Consider the following 16,253-nt stretch of genomic DNA (forward strand, 5'->3'; position numbering starts at 1 on the left):
CATTCCCGTGTGCCAGCCCTGATCAGTACCTTGCACTGAGGAGCTTCACCTGTCAGGGCAGCCGGGCTGGAGCTACTTACTGTAAACCAAAGCTGCTTGCAGCACTGCTTCGTTTACTGCAACTGCACGGAGTAACAAGCATTGTAAATACAAGGAGGGGGAAATGCTAGCTCTGGGAGTGATTTCTCTTTGCAAATACCACTAACAGAGTAGTGTGGCTAAGGGAGGAAGGGACAAGTGAGAAGAGGTCATAATTTCTATTTGACTATGTACTTTTTTGTGTATTCTACAAGAAAAATTAAACCGTCAGTCTGTACTCACAGCTTACTAGAGAAGCAATGAGACTTTCTGGCCAGCTCACTCATTTGCAAGTAAAGAGGCCATGCCACATGTTGCTGTTTTATTTGTGAAAAATAGGCACCATAACTACAAATTAGAACAAGAAGGAGGAAAAAAAAAAAGAAAAGCATATTCCTTCTCATTTGAGGTGGAAAAGGAGCTCATAGCAGTTGAGCTGGCTGCTGAGCTAGAGTCAACCAGCACAGGTGTAACATGGACAGGCTGTCACCCTGTCCCATGGGCTGTCCTCTTGCTCCTGCCTGCCTCAGCTTCGTGCCACCCAGGCACAGGGCACAGCCAGCATCTGAATGCACACTAGGTGACAAGGTCGTTTTCTGATGCTTGTCAGAATTAAGCCGTTGCTTGAACTAGTTCTCATGGAAGTCCCTGTTTCTTCAGTCAGAGGAACTGCTCCTCTGAACACTGTCCCACTTTGCATAGAGAATTACACTGGCGTGGTAGCACGGATTGAGGTGACAACAGCATTGGCTTGGTTAACCAAAATCACCACTCGTCTTCACCGAGGTTTGCTCTCTTACGGGGGCAGGAGCCGCACAGCAAAGCCCCTGCCCTCCTGGGGTGCTGCAGCAGGCAGGCAGCAGCTTCCCCCATCGCCTAGTCCTGGGAAGAGGGTCTGCAAGCACAGACCATGAAAATGAAAAAGCATAAAACTGCACAAGCAGTCACAAGTGCTATCTCAGGAATATCACTGTGAGGGAGGCCAGAAACCGCCAGTTTCACAAAACCAAAAGAATTATGCTTTCTAGGGGAGAGAAAGAAAGTAATTAGAAATCAAGTACAACTAAACCCGGCTTTAGCTGTTCCTCAGCTCACTCTGCTGTGTTCAGGGAATTCGCACGGCATCAGCAGCACCGGGCTACGCGGTCGCTGCAGCAAACCACGCGCCCATTGACTGATCGCTGCCCACCACTTACCGGGGCACACACAGCGCTCCCACCCCCCAGGCAGGGAGCTCCCTGCGCTGGCAGCAGCTTGTTTGGTGTCCGGGCTTGCGATGTACAGGCAATATCAAAAAAGCAACCTTGTCACCTAAAGGGAAGCACTGCTCCTATTCTTGCTTTGCAAAGAGACTTCACATTTTCTCACAAAGGAAATAAACAGTGTTCTAAGTATGACAAAGGGTTGCCTTAGGCAAGAAGTCTCTGGGTAGGTTTTGGTGTAAAAAGGGGGGCTCAGTCATGTTTTCCAGTAAATCCAGGCTGGGAATGCACCCTGCTGCACTTCGCTGAGCCTGCAGCTTTAGGGAACCCTCGCAAGCACCTTCAGTTTTCCCCTTTGGAAGTTCCCATTCCCCTGCTGGCCCCTGGCACGTGGGGCTCTGAGCTGAAAGGGGCCTGGCAGGAGCTGGCACTGCGCCTCCCCTGAGGAAAAGAACACTGCTCCTCCAAAAATTCAGTTTTCTCTTCTGATTTAATCCTTCTACAGCAAAGAACATCAAATTCAGCACACAAGGCTTTAGCGCACCTGCCAAAGAATTTTCCCGATGGCAAATCTGGATGCTTTGGTCTGTTCATATGAAGAGGTTTATTACAGGAGCACGTGCTGTACCCATCCAGGCCATGAGATCTCCTCTTCACTTCTGTTACCTTTTCCCTAGCCCCCAAATCCTCCCTGTTTATTATGTTTTCCTGCATAGGAACAGAGAAGTACTATTTGTTCATAACAGCCACTGGAGCACTACGTGCCCCAGCTTCTGTGTCTAGCAGTATTGGTAGTTGGTTGCGTAAATAAATAAAAAATAATAAATTGTAACACTGCTAGGTGTGCTGTAAGAAGGTGGATGGAATAAAAGAGAGAGGCAGGACAGGGCTGTGTCCTGAGCTGGCAGAAGCTCTGGCCCCGCTCCAAGGCTGAGGACAGCTGCAGGGCAGTGCATGCGATGCTGCTGAGGGCAGCGGTGATGGCAAAACTCAGCAGATGACCCTGCAGAAGGGACACTGCCTGGCAGCTCCGGCCAGGCAGGGCTCCTGTGGCACTGCACTCTGGTCTGGTACTAAGAGAGCAGACCTCCTGCTTTCATCCTCATTTAGAAATCAGCTTGGTTTTAAATAGCATTTGTATAGAGTACACTAACTGCTGGAATGCATCACATCCCGTGCTGCTGGAGCCGTCCGAGCACAGCTCATCTCACACGCATATGGGCTTGCATGTCTGTACAGGTCATAAAAACAACATTGGCCAAAATAATAAATAATAGGCTTAATACTTATTCTTGCAGAAGGCAATACATTCAGCCCACTAGTTTATTTCTGATAAATACAACTTCTTTTGGAATGTTCAGCAATAATGTTGCAACACAGCTGCTTCACCAGCAGTGACTGATGACCGGACATACATCCTTACTAAAAATCTATAGTATTGAAATCAGCAGAGAGCATGAAGCCAAAGCTTTGATAAGTGTCACTCCAAACTGCAAGTAAAACATGCTTCAAATGTACTTGAATGTTTCCTTTTTGTTGTTGCTACAATAATCTGAGGTTCCAAAGGCAGCAATTGTTTCAGCAAGGTAGGATAACATTAACAACATTCAAACTAGCTCCAACTTTCTTAAACCAGCTCAGCTTTTCCTGGGATAAGGTGATCTGTACTGCAGCATCTATTTCAAACTGTTTTCTTTTGTTAATGACAAAAGTAGGGTACACTCTAATTTTCTATTTTCACAGGCTGCTTTGACTCCATGATATTTTATATCCAACGTGAGAGCCTCTTGGGAGTACAGGCACACCCCAAACACATGTTTGAGAACCAATTTCACCAAGACCATTAGACTATTAGAGACCCAGATCAAACCATGCTGTTCATTTCTTTCCACAGGTGAGGAAATTAGTATGCAAAGGTATCCGCAAAAATCTCAGTTTTGGCCCCAGGATGACCAGCACTTCCACATGAATCCACACCTTCCCAAAAGCAGCATGTGCCACCACAGACTGTCACTTATTCCAGCATGTTTCTAACACGAAGGCGGGCGGGGGGGGGGGGGGGGGGGGGGGATGTGGAATCTAATGCACATGCACATCGATGGGAGGATAGACATTAACTTCAATGGACTTTGGATCAGACTCAGCAACAGAAAAACCCCACCAGCAGAGGCCATCCAGCTAGCAGCTATTGACACCTGTTACACACCAGCATGGTTTGCTCAGAATACAGGCTGGGAGGTTATTTTACCAGCCTCTTCGCCATCAGCATATGCAGGAGCTCAGATCTCCCATGCAAACTCCAGTGTTCAGAAAAGAAGACAAGACATAACCTAAGGGAGGGGGGGAATCACAAGAGCAGCTAGATCTTCCTTTTTTATCTACATTCAGCTGTCTCAAGCCTGTTTCTAAAGGTCTGATGGATTCTTAGTCAGCAACAAGAGAAGATTTAACTTCTCAGGCTCTTGCAGCACTGTAAATTACTGAGTAACTGTGAAAGATGATCAAATAGGGTTCAGCTCCTGGCACCCTCAGTGCCACAGCTCAGCCCTCGGGGCAGTAATTCCCCTGCTGTCCATTTGAAGAGCAGGGCAAAGTAACTCCAGGGGTGCCACAATGGCATCTCCCTGCTTCAGGCTGGACGTTGGGCTCCCAGCGCTGGTGACATTCCCTCCACTGCTTGGGGCAGGCAGCGCACCCCCAGCCCTCCTGCTCCACTGCGACTTGTCAGACTGTGCACTGCCATAGCGAGGGCATCTAACTCCGTGATGTCTGCAGGAGATTTCAGCCCTGTGTCGCCTAAATTAATTATAGCTGATCTGGAACGGTTGTTCTTTGCTAAGGAAATTGTGCTCTTAACTCTTCCTACACAACAGATGATAAAAGGAGGTGCTTTAAAAGCAAAGACTTCCTAGAAGACTCAGAGCATTGGGTAATCACGTTAGGATTAATTCCTGCCTGCCAGCCACAGCAAACACCACTTCCCCCATGAGAAACTGAGCTCCAGAACAGCCATCCCTGTTCATCCTCTGGCTCCCGATCCTGCCCCAGCAGCTGCCGGCAGCACTGCGAGAGCAAAGCAAGTGCTCAACAGTGCAGCCCCGACCCCAGCAGTTCAGGGACATGAATGTGATCCGAGTGACCAGCATGGACATCTTTTTCTCAGAGCCAGGCTTTGGTTAAAACTTACCTGGAAAAGCAAGATAAAAGTGGGTCTACATCTTAGCAAGCTTCCTTCTTCTTTTAATGCCATCTCGTTTGAACTTACCCTTTGACAGTGCAACTTTGTCACCTTCTGCGAAAATTTTGCATTTACTTTAATTGGCGTTATCAGTCCTGTGTGTATTTCAATCCAGCGTGAAACAAATTGACTGTCAGGAATCTATTAAATTATTCACATTCTCATTAAACTGCATCCTACCCAACACCGACTGTAACACGCTCCACACAACAACATAGAAGCAAGGGCCAGTTTTGCCAGAAATACTGTTTTCAGAGTCATTCTCCCCACGGAACGTTTTTACCTGAGCACAGTGGTCAGCCTCCATAAATCGTACCGGCTAAGATGAATGTGACCGGGAAGGGCTGGTGGGCTCTGCACCAAACCCCACGGCCCCGCTGAGCCCTGCCACCTGGCAGCAGCACTGCTGGCCGACACAGCTGGGGCTCCCACAGGGGCAATGGGCGTTGAACTTGACCTCACTGTGCACCCCCAGCCTCCTAACCCTGTCAGAAAATCATCTCATCGTTGCAGTCTGTAAGTCAGATTTAGTCTTCAGCGGGGACCAGCTGGGTTAACTCACCCAGCAGGCAGAGTCTGCACAGCTGCCCCAAACCGGGTGTGCCACCCACAGCACCAAATAGCACGAAGTGATTACTGGGGGAAAGTGCTGTGGACCACAACAAAAAGCGTTAGAAATCGGGGGAAAAAGGCACACAACAAAATAAAGAGAAGGGAAGAAAATGCCCGAGTCAAAAACAACAGCGCTATTTGGGAACCAGCTCTTGCATCATGCCAATTTACCAAAATAACTCTCTGGTTGTTAATAAGAAAAAGGAAGTGTCAGATTGCCCCATACTTCTCAGAAACAAGGTGTGGAGGATAGGACTGAGAGACACTCACCACCTGGTCCCAAGGAGCACCCAGCAAGCAGCACTCCCTCCCTCCTGGTTACCAGCACCGGGAGGGGCTTCCCTAGCTGGTGCTGGATTTAAGGGGCTGGCAGCAGGCAGCATGCTGGGAGGGAGCAGCTTTTAAGAGAGCAACCCACATAATCTAGAAATTATATGGTCTTACTTGGAAACATCCATTTCCAATCCTCATTTGTGCTGTGCATCCCTGCATGTTACATTTGTGCATGTATATGAATGAATGAATGTGTGTGCATGTATCTGTGTGTGCATGCACGTGGCAAGAAGGATTTCACTTTCTTGCAATGACTACTTCTTGCTATGAAAATAATGCTTCAAGTATTTTACAACACTAACCAGATCCACTGCAGCTTTTGTAAGATAAGTATTTTTTTCCCTTTTCCCAGAGTGAGAAATCAAAACATCTCGCAGTTTGTATTTGCAAAGGTACCTCATTTGTGGCAATCACCTCCAGTGGCAGCTGGAGGCAGGCAGCCAGCTGAGCCATCACAGAAGGCTGCAGCACTGAGCTGCCCTGGCCCCGGGTGCAGAGCCAACCCAAAAGGTGACAAGAAACCCCCCAGTGACCAGCAGGGAGCCAGTAGCAGCCCCAAGAGCACAGCTGGCCCAGAGCTGGTTGCCCTGCTGAAACCCCTCAGAGATGCCTTCAACGTAGGGACTGCTGTCTGCTGTGGTAAGGTACCAACCCAGGAGCAACAGAGATGCTTTCACTGTGACATACAGAGCTAAATCAAAGCATGCCCACCGGGCATAATCCTCACTCTTCCATATGTCCCTAAACTGTGCTTTGCTTAAAAATGTTTAATTTAAAATCCAGAGTGTGCTGGGAACATGGGAAAAGGGATGAGGAGAGGCACAGGTAGGTGACTGTCAGGTGTGACCAGGACAGAGGTGCTCAATGCCTTGGGAGCCATCCCAGAGCACTGCACAGCTGAGCGTGCGGTACGTCCTCCAGCACACCCCCAGCGCTGCTTTCTTGTGCTTTTTCTTGGCTTTTCAGGTTTCTACTGCTGTGGAGCGCAGTGCTTATCATGTACCCAACCAGTCTGGCCGTCATTGCGCTGACCTTCTCAAACTATGTCCTGCAGCCTGTCTTCCCTAACTGTATCCCCCCCTATAATGCCTCCAGGATCCTCTCCATGGTGTGTTTACGTGAGTATTTGCTCCTTGTGCGCACACAAAGCTTGCCTCGGTTTTACATGGGACCACTTGAGGGGCTACTCCAACCAGGCTTGGCTCACGGCCACAACCCGAAAGGCAAGCGGGGAGGTCTCAGGACAGGCACTGTGTCTGTGAGGGGTACTCAGTCCCTTCCCACTTGCCCGCAGCCGGCAGAGTGGGCTGGAGCGGGGCGCAGCACCCAAATCCCTGCAGGTCCCAGGGAAAGTGGTGGCAGGTGAACTGGTGGGATGGGGCAGCGCTGCGCTCCCTGCAGAGCCACAGGCACACGACACAGGTGACCCACCAGCACGTTACCCACCACCACCACAGACCTTTCCAGTCTTTTACATTCACAAATGCGAGCGTGTAGGAAGCGCAGCACGCCACCGGCTCTGCATTAATAACTTACGGAGCCAGCAAAAGCAAACGAGAGCTATGGGGACTGAAGGCATTCGCGACGTCCTCGAGGAAGCAGCAATCCCCACACATGTAGCACTACTGGGACACAGTTATTATTGCTGGGGGAGCCCCGACCAGCAGTGCCCGAGGGGGGAAGGCTGTTGGCTGCCAGGGATTCCCCTGCAGCTGGTAGTCTCCTAGGGAAAGGCAACAGTCCTCCTCACCCTCGCTCCCAGCCATGCTAGAGTTCCCTGCAGGAATGTGCACGTCGGTCTGTGTTTTTCAATGCTTTGACTGTGTGTTCTGCAATACGCATGATTTCATTTCACTGAATTCAGTCTTTTGCTCTCCAGTCCTCCTGACCTGGGTGAACAGCTCCAGCGTTCGATGGGCAACACGCATTCAGGATATATTTACAGCAGGAAAACTCTTAGCTCTGACCCTTATCATTATTGTGGGCTTCATACAGATCTTTAAAGGTACTCTGTGAGACAGCTCTAACAAGGGTATGGTACTGCTGATAGTCTTGATTTTTCCCACTGATAGCACTGTTTCCTCCTTACAAACAAGCATGAAGGAGTGCTGGGTTTAGCCGAGCTGCGGGGCTGTGTATTCACACAGCTGTGGAAAGGAGGGCACAGCGGAGAAATCAGCTGCATCCCCTTAAACAAGTTCCTCTCCGGCCTGCCTTGTCGGTTTTGATAGAATAAAGGAGGGCAGCTGAGGATGTTTCAGAATAGTAACTGAAATTTCTTAATCTGCTTGAAATTTTTTAATCTGTTGTATGTACCTTAAATTTGATGTGCTCTGGGTGTGAAATGAGTAAGTGATGCCTTGCCCAGGGCAGGAAGACACCTGCTTCGTTTTAGGCACTAGACCAATTGCCTACAAGAAGTCCCTTATATGATTAAAAATAGGCCAAAAAAAGTCTCATTGATTCACCAACTTGATGGAAAGCAGAAAACACAAAAGGCTCACAATGTTTTTATTGTGTATATGATGAGTCAGGTAAAGGAAGATGAAATATGACATTTACTGAGAGCAGAAATTTTCTCAGTGGTAACAGTCCCACAATACTGACAAATCTTCCAGCCTCACAGACATTTTATTTTTCAGTATTTCTACTAACCACCACCAAACTCTTGTAAAAGAAAACTGCATTAAGAACAGGTAGGAATTTACCCTGCCAACGAGCCACCCTCAGACAGTTCAGGTTGGGGAGGGTCCCCCAGGTCCCAGCAGTGACACCGGTGCCACGGCACAGACGGCAGTGAGGGATGCCCATGCATACAGCCTGAGCTGCCTCTCCGGGACACCACCCTGCAGAAAGCACTGCAAGCGCAATGCCAGCCCATGGTGACATGAAGAGCATGAAGTCCCAAATCCAATAAGGAATAAAGAATAAAAAAAGTTTACCTATTTTCCTGCGTCTGTTAGGTAGGGGTGGCTTAACCTCTTGCTTGCACTCTCTGTGCAGGAAACTACAAAGAGCTGACACCAAGCAACGCATTCGATTTTTGGATGACTCCATCCGTGGGGCATTTAGCGTTAGCTTTTCTTCAAGGGTCATTTGCGTTCAGTGGCTGGAACTTCTTGAACTATGTAACAGAAGAACTGGTTGATCCCTGCAGGCAAGTATCCATTTCCATGCCATCCGCATTTTCTTGAAGTGCTGAGACATTGGAGCCATCTGGTAATATTACTCATTTAAGAAGCTGCAGCAATGTATTTCCATGTCTGTGGGGCCAGTCTTCCTAAAGGAGGGAGAGGTTGTTTGTTTAGAACAGATAACAGGCAAGTTAAAGGAACACTGACATTAAAAACATATTGCACAAGGCATTAAGTGAATCAAACCAGCCTATAGACAAATTAGTCTCTTCATGGCACTACTCAGTCATACAGTGCTTCTATAGCAGAAAGTTAACAATTGATGAGATGCCACACAAGTATCTATAGGGACAATCAATTCTATAGGAGAAGCGTTGAATTATGCTGGAAGTTGTTTTGCTTTTTCACCCAAAGGGGGTCTTCCACAGACACCTGAAAGAGAAGATGAGGAAGTCGTTGCATGATGAAGGCAGCGCTCCCCGCCCCTGCCCACCAGGGCAACCAGCGTCGGGTCGCTGCTGGTCCTGGGTACGGGAAGGGACTTGGAAGTGATTTGTTGTGAGCAGGCTGGGAAAACTGGAGGGAAAGCGAATTTTAGTTTAGCAAATCAAAGGTCAAATGTTTCAACATTTCTGAGCTGATGAAGTGGAATGGCAAATGCCAAGAGGAGCTCTTGGAGCATTAGTTATTTCTGTGCATCCAATGCACACAGCAATTAAACAAGGAGACATTTAAGCTATTACACAGCCTGAATGGGAATGAATTAAAGCTGCAGCCCTACGAGAGGCTCTGCACATGCCTTCACACTAATGAGTGGCAAAGTGCATGCCCAGAGATCTTGGCAGGATGAAAGAAACGTGTTCCCTTAATAAAGCACTAATATTTTAATGGACCACCATAATCTCAAAGCTGAACAATGCAAAGTTAGGACTTAAATAAGGCAAACATGGCCTTAGTTGAGAAATAAAGAAAAAAAAAATAGTGAATGGCTTTTTTGATTATTACTATTTTTGCAGTCTCTGAGGGGAAACTAAAATATAAAAAAATAATTGGATAATCAGAAACACTTCCCATTTTTGCTAAACCTTTTCAAAATCACAAAGGTTAAATACATTTTTTTTCAGAACTTTTTTCCAAATCTGACACACAGAGAAAAATGCATGATTGTGCTAGCTAGAGAACAGTTCTGGTGTCCACCACTAAGAGGATCTCTGGATGGAAGTCAAGTCCATCTGTACTGCTGTAAGTTGCCATGGTGTTTTATGACCAGAGCAGGTTTACAGCATGGGACGGGCCAAGGCAGCCACCTGAATGACAAGATCCCATTCCTTTTCAGAGCAGGTGAAGGTAAAGCAAAACAAGGCATTTTATTCCACCACTGGTGCCTGTACATAGGGCTTTTGAGAAACGGCTATTGGGGTTTTTAGCAACACGCTGCCTCAATCCCAATCAACAGCCCACACGGAGCACGTGGCGTTTGTATCCCAGGGACTCCCCTGCAGACGTGGCATCTTGTAGCACTTTTAGCCTTCTCCGACCTGCAGCTGGCCAGAGGGCCGGTGGAAGCGCTGCTCCCCTCCACAGAAACTGCTGCTGAGCCCACCCAGCTGGGTGACACCCCACCCCACCCCGGGCCGTACACGGTTGTTCTGGTCTCGCTGTGCATGACTGTAATTTCTTATCTACCCTCCTAATTCTTTTATTAGGAACCTACCTCGTGCCATATTCATATCCATCCCATTGGTGACATTTGTGTATACGTTCACCAACATTGCATATTTCACTGCCATGTCACCCCAAGAGCTCTTGTCCTCCAACGCTGTGGCGGTAGTAAGTAAACCATTCCCTGGATGTCTAAAATACACTTTGATTTCGGTTCTGTGCTTTGCAGTGTATTTCAGTTTCTCTGCCTTCTGTTGCTTTAGACATTTGGTGAAAAGTTACTGGGCTATTTTTCCTGGGTTATGCCAGTCTCAGTGGCCCTATCTACATTTGGAGGAATAAATGGATACCTTTTTACCTCATCAAGGTTAGATGGAGTACAATTTTATGAACGTTATCTAATTTGGGGAGGGGCTGTTTTAATTTAATTTGCTAAAGAAATGCTGGCTAGACGTTTTGGATGTTGTAGAGCATGAGGTCGTTTTGTTGGGTGTGTTGGATACATTCGGTTATGAATTGCTCTGTTTTGAATCAGCAAATGTAATACGGAGTCGTGGAATATCTTGCAAAACACCGAAAGTGTCTGCAGATGTGGAATAACTCACAGTAAGAGCCAAACACGACTTTACAGCAATAAAGTTCCAGTAGCTACAAGCTAAACTGCCTCACTCAAAGAAGAGTTTTAGGGCCTGGTGCTGTTCCCAGTTACAGACATTTCCATTCCCCTGCTGGAATAACTCTTTTCAGGCAAGATGCTTTGCATGCATACTGCTGACAGTGGGGCCAGGATCTGTAAAGTCCATTATATTGTAGTCTATAAAGTCTATTTCTATGAATTGACCTCTCTGAACTTAATTAAAAAGTTATAAATTTTTTTGAGGGAATTACTCAAGTCTTAAGTACCTTGGGAAAGTTATTTATCTCAGCACTTTCATGAGAATAATGAGACGCAACAAATCTGAGTGCATATGTAACAGGTTATGCACTTAAAAGCGAAATCTTCAGGCACGTTAAACCTTATCCAACCCCCTTTTGACACTGGAAATATTATCTGTGAGGGGGGTTATGCCTTGGCTGTGTACGGCTGAGCACCACAATACCTCCACAGCATTCGTCCCACCCTGGGTAAGGAGGGAATGCTGGCCAGCAGACAGGGACTGGACAGATTCTGGTCCTCCTCCTCCACCGAGGTAATTCAGCATCTCAGAGCAGGTCATTTCACAGATGACTCCAGCCATTAAAGGCCTCGTATACCGAAGGGTCTGGTTTAAATAACTCGCACCAGGTCACGCAGGTAGCCTCTAGCCAACCCCTCAGTGGCAGTCCAGCACCCATAAGCTACAGCTCCCTTCCACAGCAAGTCCGATGAGGGCAATTGAGATTAGAGATGTTATATGGCTAGATATTGAAGAGGCTGTTGTACACCCAGCGGATTCAGCCTTACTATTCTTATTTCCAGGTTATGTTTCTCTGGTGCCCGAGAAGGCCATTTGCCGAGTTTGCTTGCCATGATCCACGTCAAGCACTGCACACCCATCCCTGCCCTGCTCGTCTGTGTAAGTTTTACCGTCTCTGCTCAGTCACCCTGTAACCTGCTTTTAGAAATACTAAATCACAGAGAGAAGAGCTGGAAAAGTCCTTGAGAGGCCATTTTACCCCAGAGGAGGAGAAGCGAGTCAGCCTGGAACGCTGCTGGTGGGTGCTGGCTGAGCAGCTCCAACAGCCCTGGAGAGGAGCAGCCTTCAGCCTCAGAAATAACCGCTCCTGCTCCCAACCACCCTTGATGCCTGGAGGGTTTCCCTTGTACCTAACTTGAGCTGCAATTTAAACCCATAACCTCTTGTCGTACTCACAGCAGAGATAGAGACTGGCTTTTGAAATAGGGATACTTCATTCAAGAAAAAACAAGCTCTTTTGACTGATTTTGCCTGCTTCCCACAAGCATTTGGAAATTCCCATGGTCACTGCTAATCCCACTCGGGCAGGGCTCGTTTAGATCCCACCACCAAAGCCAGAGACACGGCAGGTCCCAGGGAGAGGACAAAGTGCTCCTAACATTACTGCAAAGGTCAGAAGTCAACGGGCCAAGCGTCGGGAGGGTTTGGGACTGGCCAGGTGGCTGGTGTGCTCCCGCAGAAAGATTTCTCTCACTTATACAGCATAAATTTCCACGATACTAATGAGTTACAGAAGGTATTACTTGAAACAGAGAGCTCCATACACTTTTACCAGTAGTGAAGCTGGAATAGGTGATGGGTTTTACGGGAGCATAGAACATGTTGAAGAGGAAAATTACTCCTGGAGCTGCCGTCCCCAGCTGCTTGGCCTGAGCAAGGGAAATCCCCAAAGGGCACTTGCTTGAAATCTCAGCTTGAAAGCTGCAGATTTGCCATTGATATCAAAACAGCATCGGTCTGACCCCAGATGCGCTGGGACAGTGCACACTTAAACACCTCTCCCGGCCTGAACAGCAATGCTGGCACAGCACACCCAGACTAGATTTCACCAAATAAGCCTCCTGTGCATTCCATTTTTATGACAAAACACACATCTAGCTGAGGCTTTACAGCATCCCCAGGGCTTCGTGCCCCATCACAGACATCCCACATGTTGCTGGTGCAGGGTTTGGGGGTGCACTGGCCTCAGCCTACCCTGCCGTGGGCAGCTGGACCGTGCTGGCTCCCTCCGGGCAGCTGTGCTCTGCTCGTGCCATAGCAGCAGAACTCCTTTGCCCTTAAAAATACATCGGCTGAAATAACACGCTGAGTTCGGGGCTGTTCCACTGTGAAACAGCCCTGACACGAGCGGGTTGCCTGACCCAAGCTGGCCGGTCCATCAGGCGTACGCCAGCCCCTCAGCTCCACTCAAACCATTCCCCTGGATTTACAGTGCAAAGCACAGAACCAACGCCGCATATCAATTCATCATTTGAAGGTGTTTTAATGCAGCTCAGGGTATAGCAAATGCTGCTAGGAAATATTAATTTCTTAACAAATAGAAATATAAAAATAATACAGTGCAGGCAGCTACAATAGCAAACTAGGTCAGACCTTTCAGCGAAGCTAATTAATACATCAGGTCCCTTTTTCTCTTCCAATGAATCACACCTAGCTCTTTGCACAGAGAAAGCTTTCTTTTACATGGAGAAAGGCCTTTTTTAACATCACCAGCAAGACCTGTATTTTTACTAATCCTTTCAAAAAATCAAGGGGCCAAGCTAAATGTAAAATAAACAGACCGGGGTGCTTTAGCAAGACCGTGGGGAGCGGCTGGCTCTCCCACCTGCCCTGTGGCCATGGCCAGGCAACCGGGGGGAGCAACGTGTCCCTCTGCAGCCTCCTACCACTCGGGGATCACACCCACAGCATGAGCACATCTGATACATCAATGTCACCTACGAATGAAGCCTCACCATTCCAAGCAGCGTCACTGCAAACCCGCTGGTGGCTGCAAACCCGATGGTGGCAAGAGAGGGTCGTCGCCTGTGTGTGCCACACCGTGTGCCTGTCAGTGCAAAGCAGGGAGCATCTTATATGGCACTGATGTAAAATACTGTCCTATTTTAAATCCATTTTGTGGTGAGACTGCTAAAGGTGTTGAAATCCCCCTGCCAAGCCTATGAGGCTCTGGACAGGGGCATGGAGGGACCAAAGGGTCAGTTGATTGCAGTGGTGCTTAATTCCTGGCACAGAGGCCCTCCCTCCCAAGAAAGCTTTGCTACTGAAACAGCTAATTAAGGAAAAAGGACACAGGCAAAAAGAGAGCCTGGAGCAACACGGACCGAAGTGCTGAGTGCCCTCTGGGCGGTTGCGGATGTTTAGTTTCCCTCAGGCTCTGGCCACCTGCAGACAAGGTTCACAGGACCAGTACGTGGTGCAGGCAGGGCTCAGCTCAGCTCCTGGGGACAGGCAGGGGTGGGGGACCCAAGGAGCAGCCCCCGGCCCCCAAGCTAGCTCTCCTATATCTACAGAGTTAGGCAGAAATACAGTATAAACGAGCAGGCACGAGCATGGAAATTTCCACCATCCATCTGCCAGTTTCCAAACGCAAGTAATGCTCAAAAGATTGATGATGCCAGTCATCTGCAGATGAGCCATGGGCCGGCACGAGGAAAGGGCAAAGCTCTTATTCTTTATAATAGACAGGGCACCTGCACCAACACAGTGCACTGACCGCAATGTTAAGTCCACGAGAAATCCTTTCCCCACAAATCCCCACGGTCGGGTTCAATAGCTCCTAAGGCATGAGGCAGAAGCAGGTGGAGCGGGGTGATGGGGAGCTCTGCCAGTCCTCCTGGCCCTGCCTGCACCGGCCGCAGCCGGCAGAGCCACCCCTGCCTGCACCCGGTGTATTTATAAACACCCTCCAGCTTCAGCATGTCCCAAATATCCCTAAATCCCCATCCAGCCCCAGCCCCGGTGGGAGGCAGCAGACACCTGTTAGGGGCCATAAACAAAAGGAGTTTAACTGCTTTATTGGTTTTTTTTCTTGCTTTTGTTGGTTTTAAGCTACCTTTTCTAGCAATGACTCAAGTAAAGCTATGCTTCTCTCTTTGCAGTGTTTGGCCACTCTTATCATCATGCTTGTTGGAGACACATACACGCTAATCAACTACGTGTCATTTATTAACTACCTCTGCTACGGAGTGACAATTATAGGCCTGATTGTGTTACGCTGGAAGAAACCCAAAATCTTCAGACCTATCAAGGTGACAATGTTAAAGCTAAATCTCGTGGTTGCAATGGCATGCGAAGGGTGGGATGGGCACACCAAGCCTTCCATCCTCCCGTTTTGAATAACGGTTTATTTTTTTATGTCGTGGCAATGTTTTAAGGTCCCAAACTGTATCCCAAAGTGCTATTAGTGTGAAAATGGGCTACACAGGCAGACACCTTGTGAACTGGCTGGGATGAAGCAGAGAGGTCAATAGTGGTAGAGGGAAGGGGGGAATGACCCACAGGGGGTCCCTGAAGCCGCAGCGCTGCCTGCAGCCCCCCACAGCCCCCCGCCACCACTCAGCCACTGCTGTTGCTCTGCACAGTCATGCTCTGCTCTGCTCTCTCCTGGTAGGTGAACCTCCTCATCCCCATCACTTACCTGGCGTTTTGGGCATTTCTGCTGATCTTCAGCTTATACTCCGAGCCTGTTGTCTGTGGAGTTGGACTCATTATCATTTTAACTGGAGTGCCAGTGTTTTTCCTTGGAGTCTACTGGAGAAATAAACCAAAGTGTGTAAATAGGCTAATAGGTAAGCCAGCGCCGCGGTGCCTCGCTGTGCTCCCAGGGCCACTGGTTGTACTGGGGGCTGTGGGAATCTGCTTAACCTCTGGCACGTTGGCACTGCAACAGCCAGGGAACTGCCCACGTGAGCCCGAGCACCACTCGGCCACAGGCAGCCGCGGGCCAAGGCAGCCAGACAGCGCTTGCCCTGGGACAACTGCTTTGCTCACCCCTGGGCACGCTTGCCTCCTTTTGTGCTCCTGTGCAACTCCCCATCCACGCAGCTCACTCACGGCAGCCTGTCCCGCAGCAGATACACAGGGGTGTAACTTTAAACACATGAAGGCTAAATGAGCTATCACAAATGGGAAGGGCTAATAAATGGCCGCGAGCTTTGCCTCCTCCCGGCCTCGCTTTCCTCCTGCTGTGCCACCGGCAGCTCCTGCCACACAAGCCCTGCACGGCACAGTGAAAGCCTTACATTACCACTCATGGAAAATTAAAACTGCACATAAGTCTTTTATGTTTGGGTTGCATTTGGCTTTTAATTGTTGTGTTCCGGGCGAGTCCTTCCAAACAAGCACAGTGCAGCCCTTTGCTCTGACCAGCAGGTCTTGGCCGGCTGCGGGGAGCCTGCCAGGGGCAGGGGAACGGCTGTGGATGGCCATCCCTAAAGCTACCCCATCTGAGCCAGCCCCTGCTTCACCAGCACTATTTTATCACGGAGCTGGAGATGAACAGGGCTGGAGGGGGCAGCTGGCTGTGAGCAGGGTC

The 16,253-nt window shown here is 48.8% G+C and overlaps 1 protein-coding gene across 3 annotated transcripts in view; it reads left to right on the forward strand.

The window, feature by feature from the left end:
- Positions 1–16,253, forward strand: part of SLC7A10 (solute carrier family 7 member 10) — a 42,270-nt gene that overhangs the window by 25,661 nt on the left and 356 nt on the right. The window contains exons 2-10 of one of the 3 annotated variants that reach the window (XM_027784150.2): positions 3,024–3,174; positions 6,430–6,581; positions 7,343–7,468; positions 8,467–8,620; positions 10,304–10,427; positions 10,523–10,626; positions 11,719–11,815; positions 14,818–14,967; positions 15,330–15,507. In XM_027784150.2, coding sequence (XP_027639951.1) covers positions 3,152–3,174; positions 6,430–6,581; positions 7,343–7,468; positions 8,467–8,620; positions 10,304–10,427; positions 10,523–10,626; positions 11,719–11,815; positions 14,818–14,967; positions 15,330–15,507 — 1,108 coding nt within the window. In that variant the 5' untranslated portion in view covers positions 3,024–3,151. The remainder of the gene's footprint in view (positions 1–3,023; positions 3,175–6,429; positions 6,582–7,342; positions 7,469–8,466; positions 8,621–10,303; positions 10,428–10,522; positions 10,627–11,718; positions 11,816–14,817; positions 14,968–15,329; positions 15,508–16,253) is intronic. The other 2 variants (XM_055819049.1, XM_055819050.1) reach the window with 2 other exon arrangements.

Source organism: Falco peregrinus, chromosome 14 (assembly GCF_023634155.1).
Source record: "Falco peregrinus isolate bFalPer1 chromosome 14, bFalPer1.pri, whole genome shotgun sequence".
Lineage (NCBI taxonomy): Eukaryota > Metazoa > Chordata > Aves > Falconiformes > Falconidae > Falco > Falco peregrinus.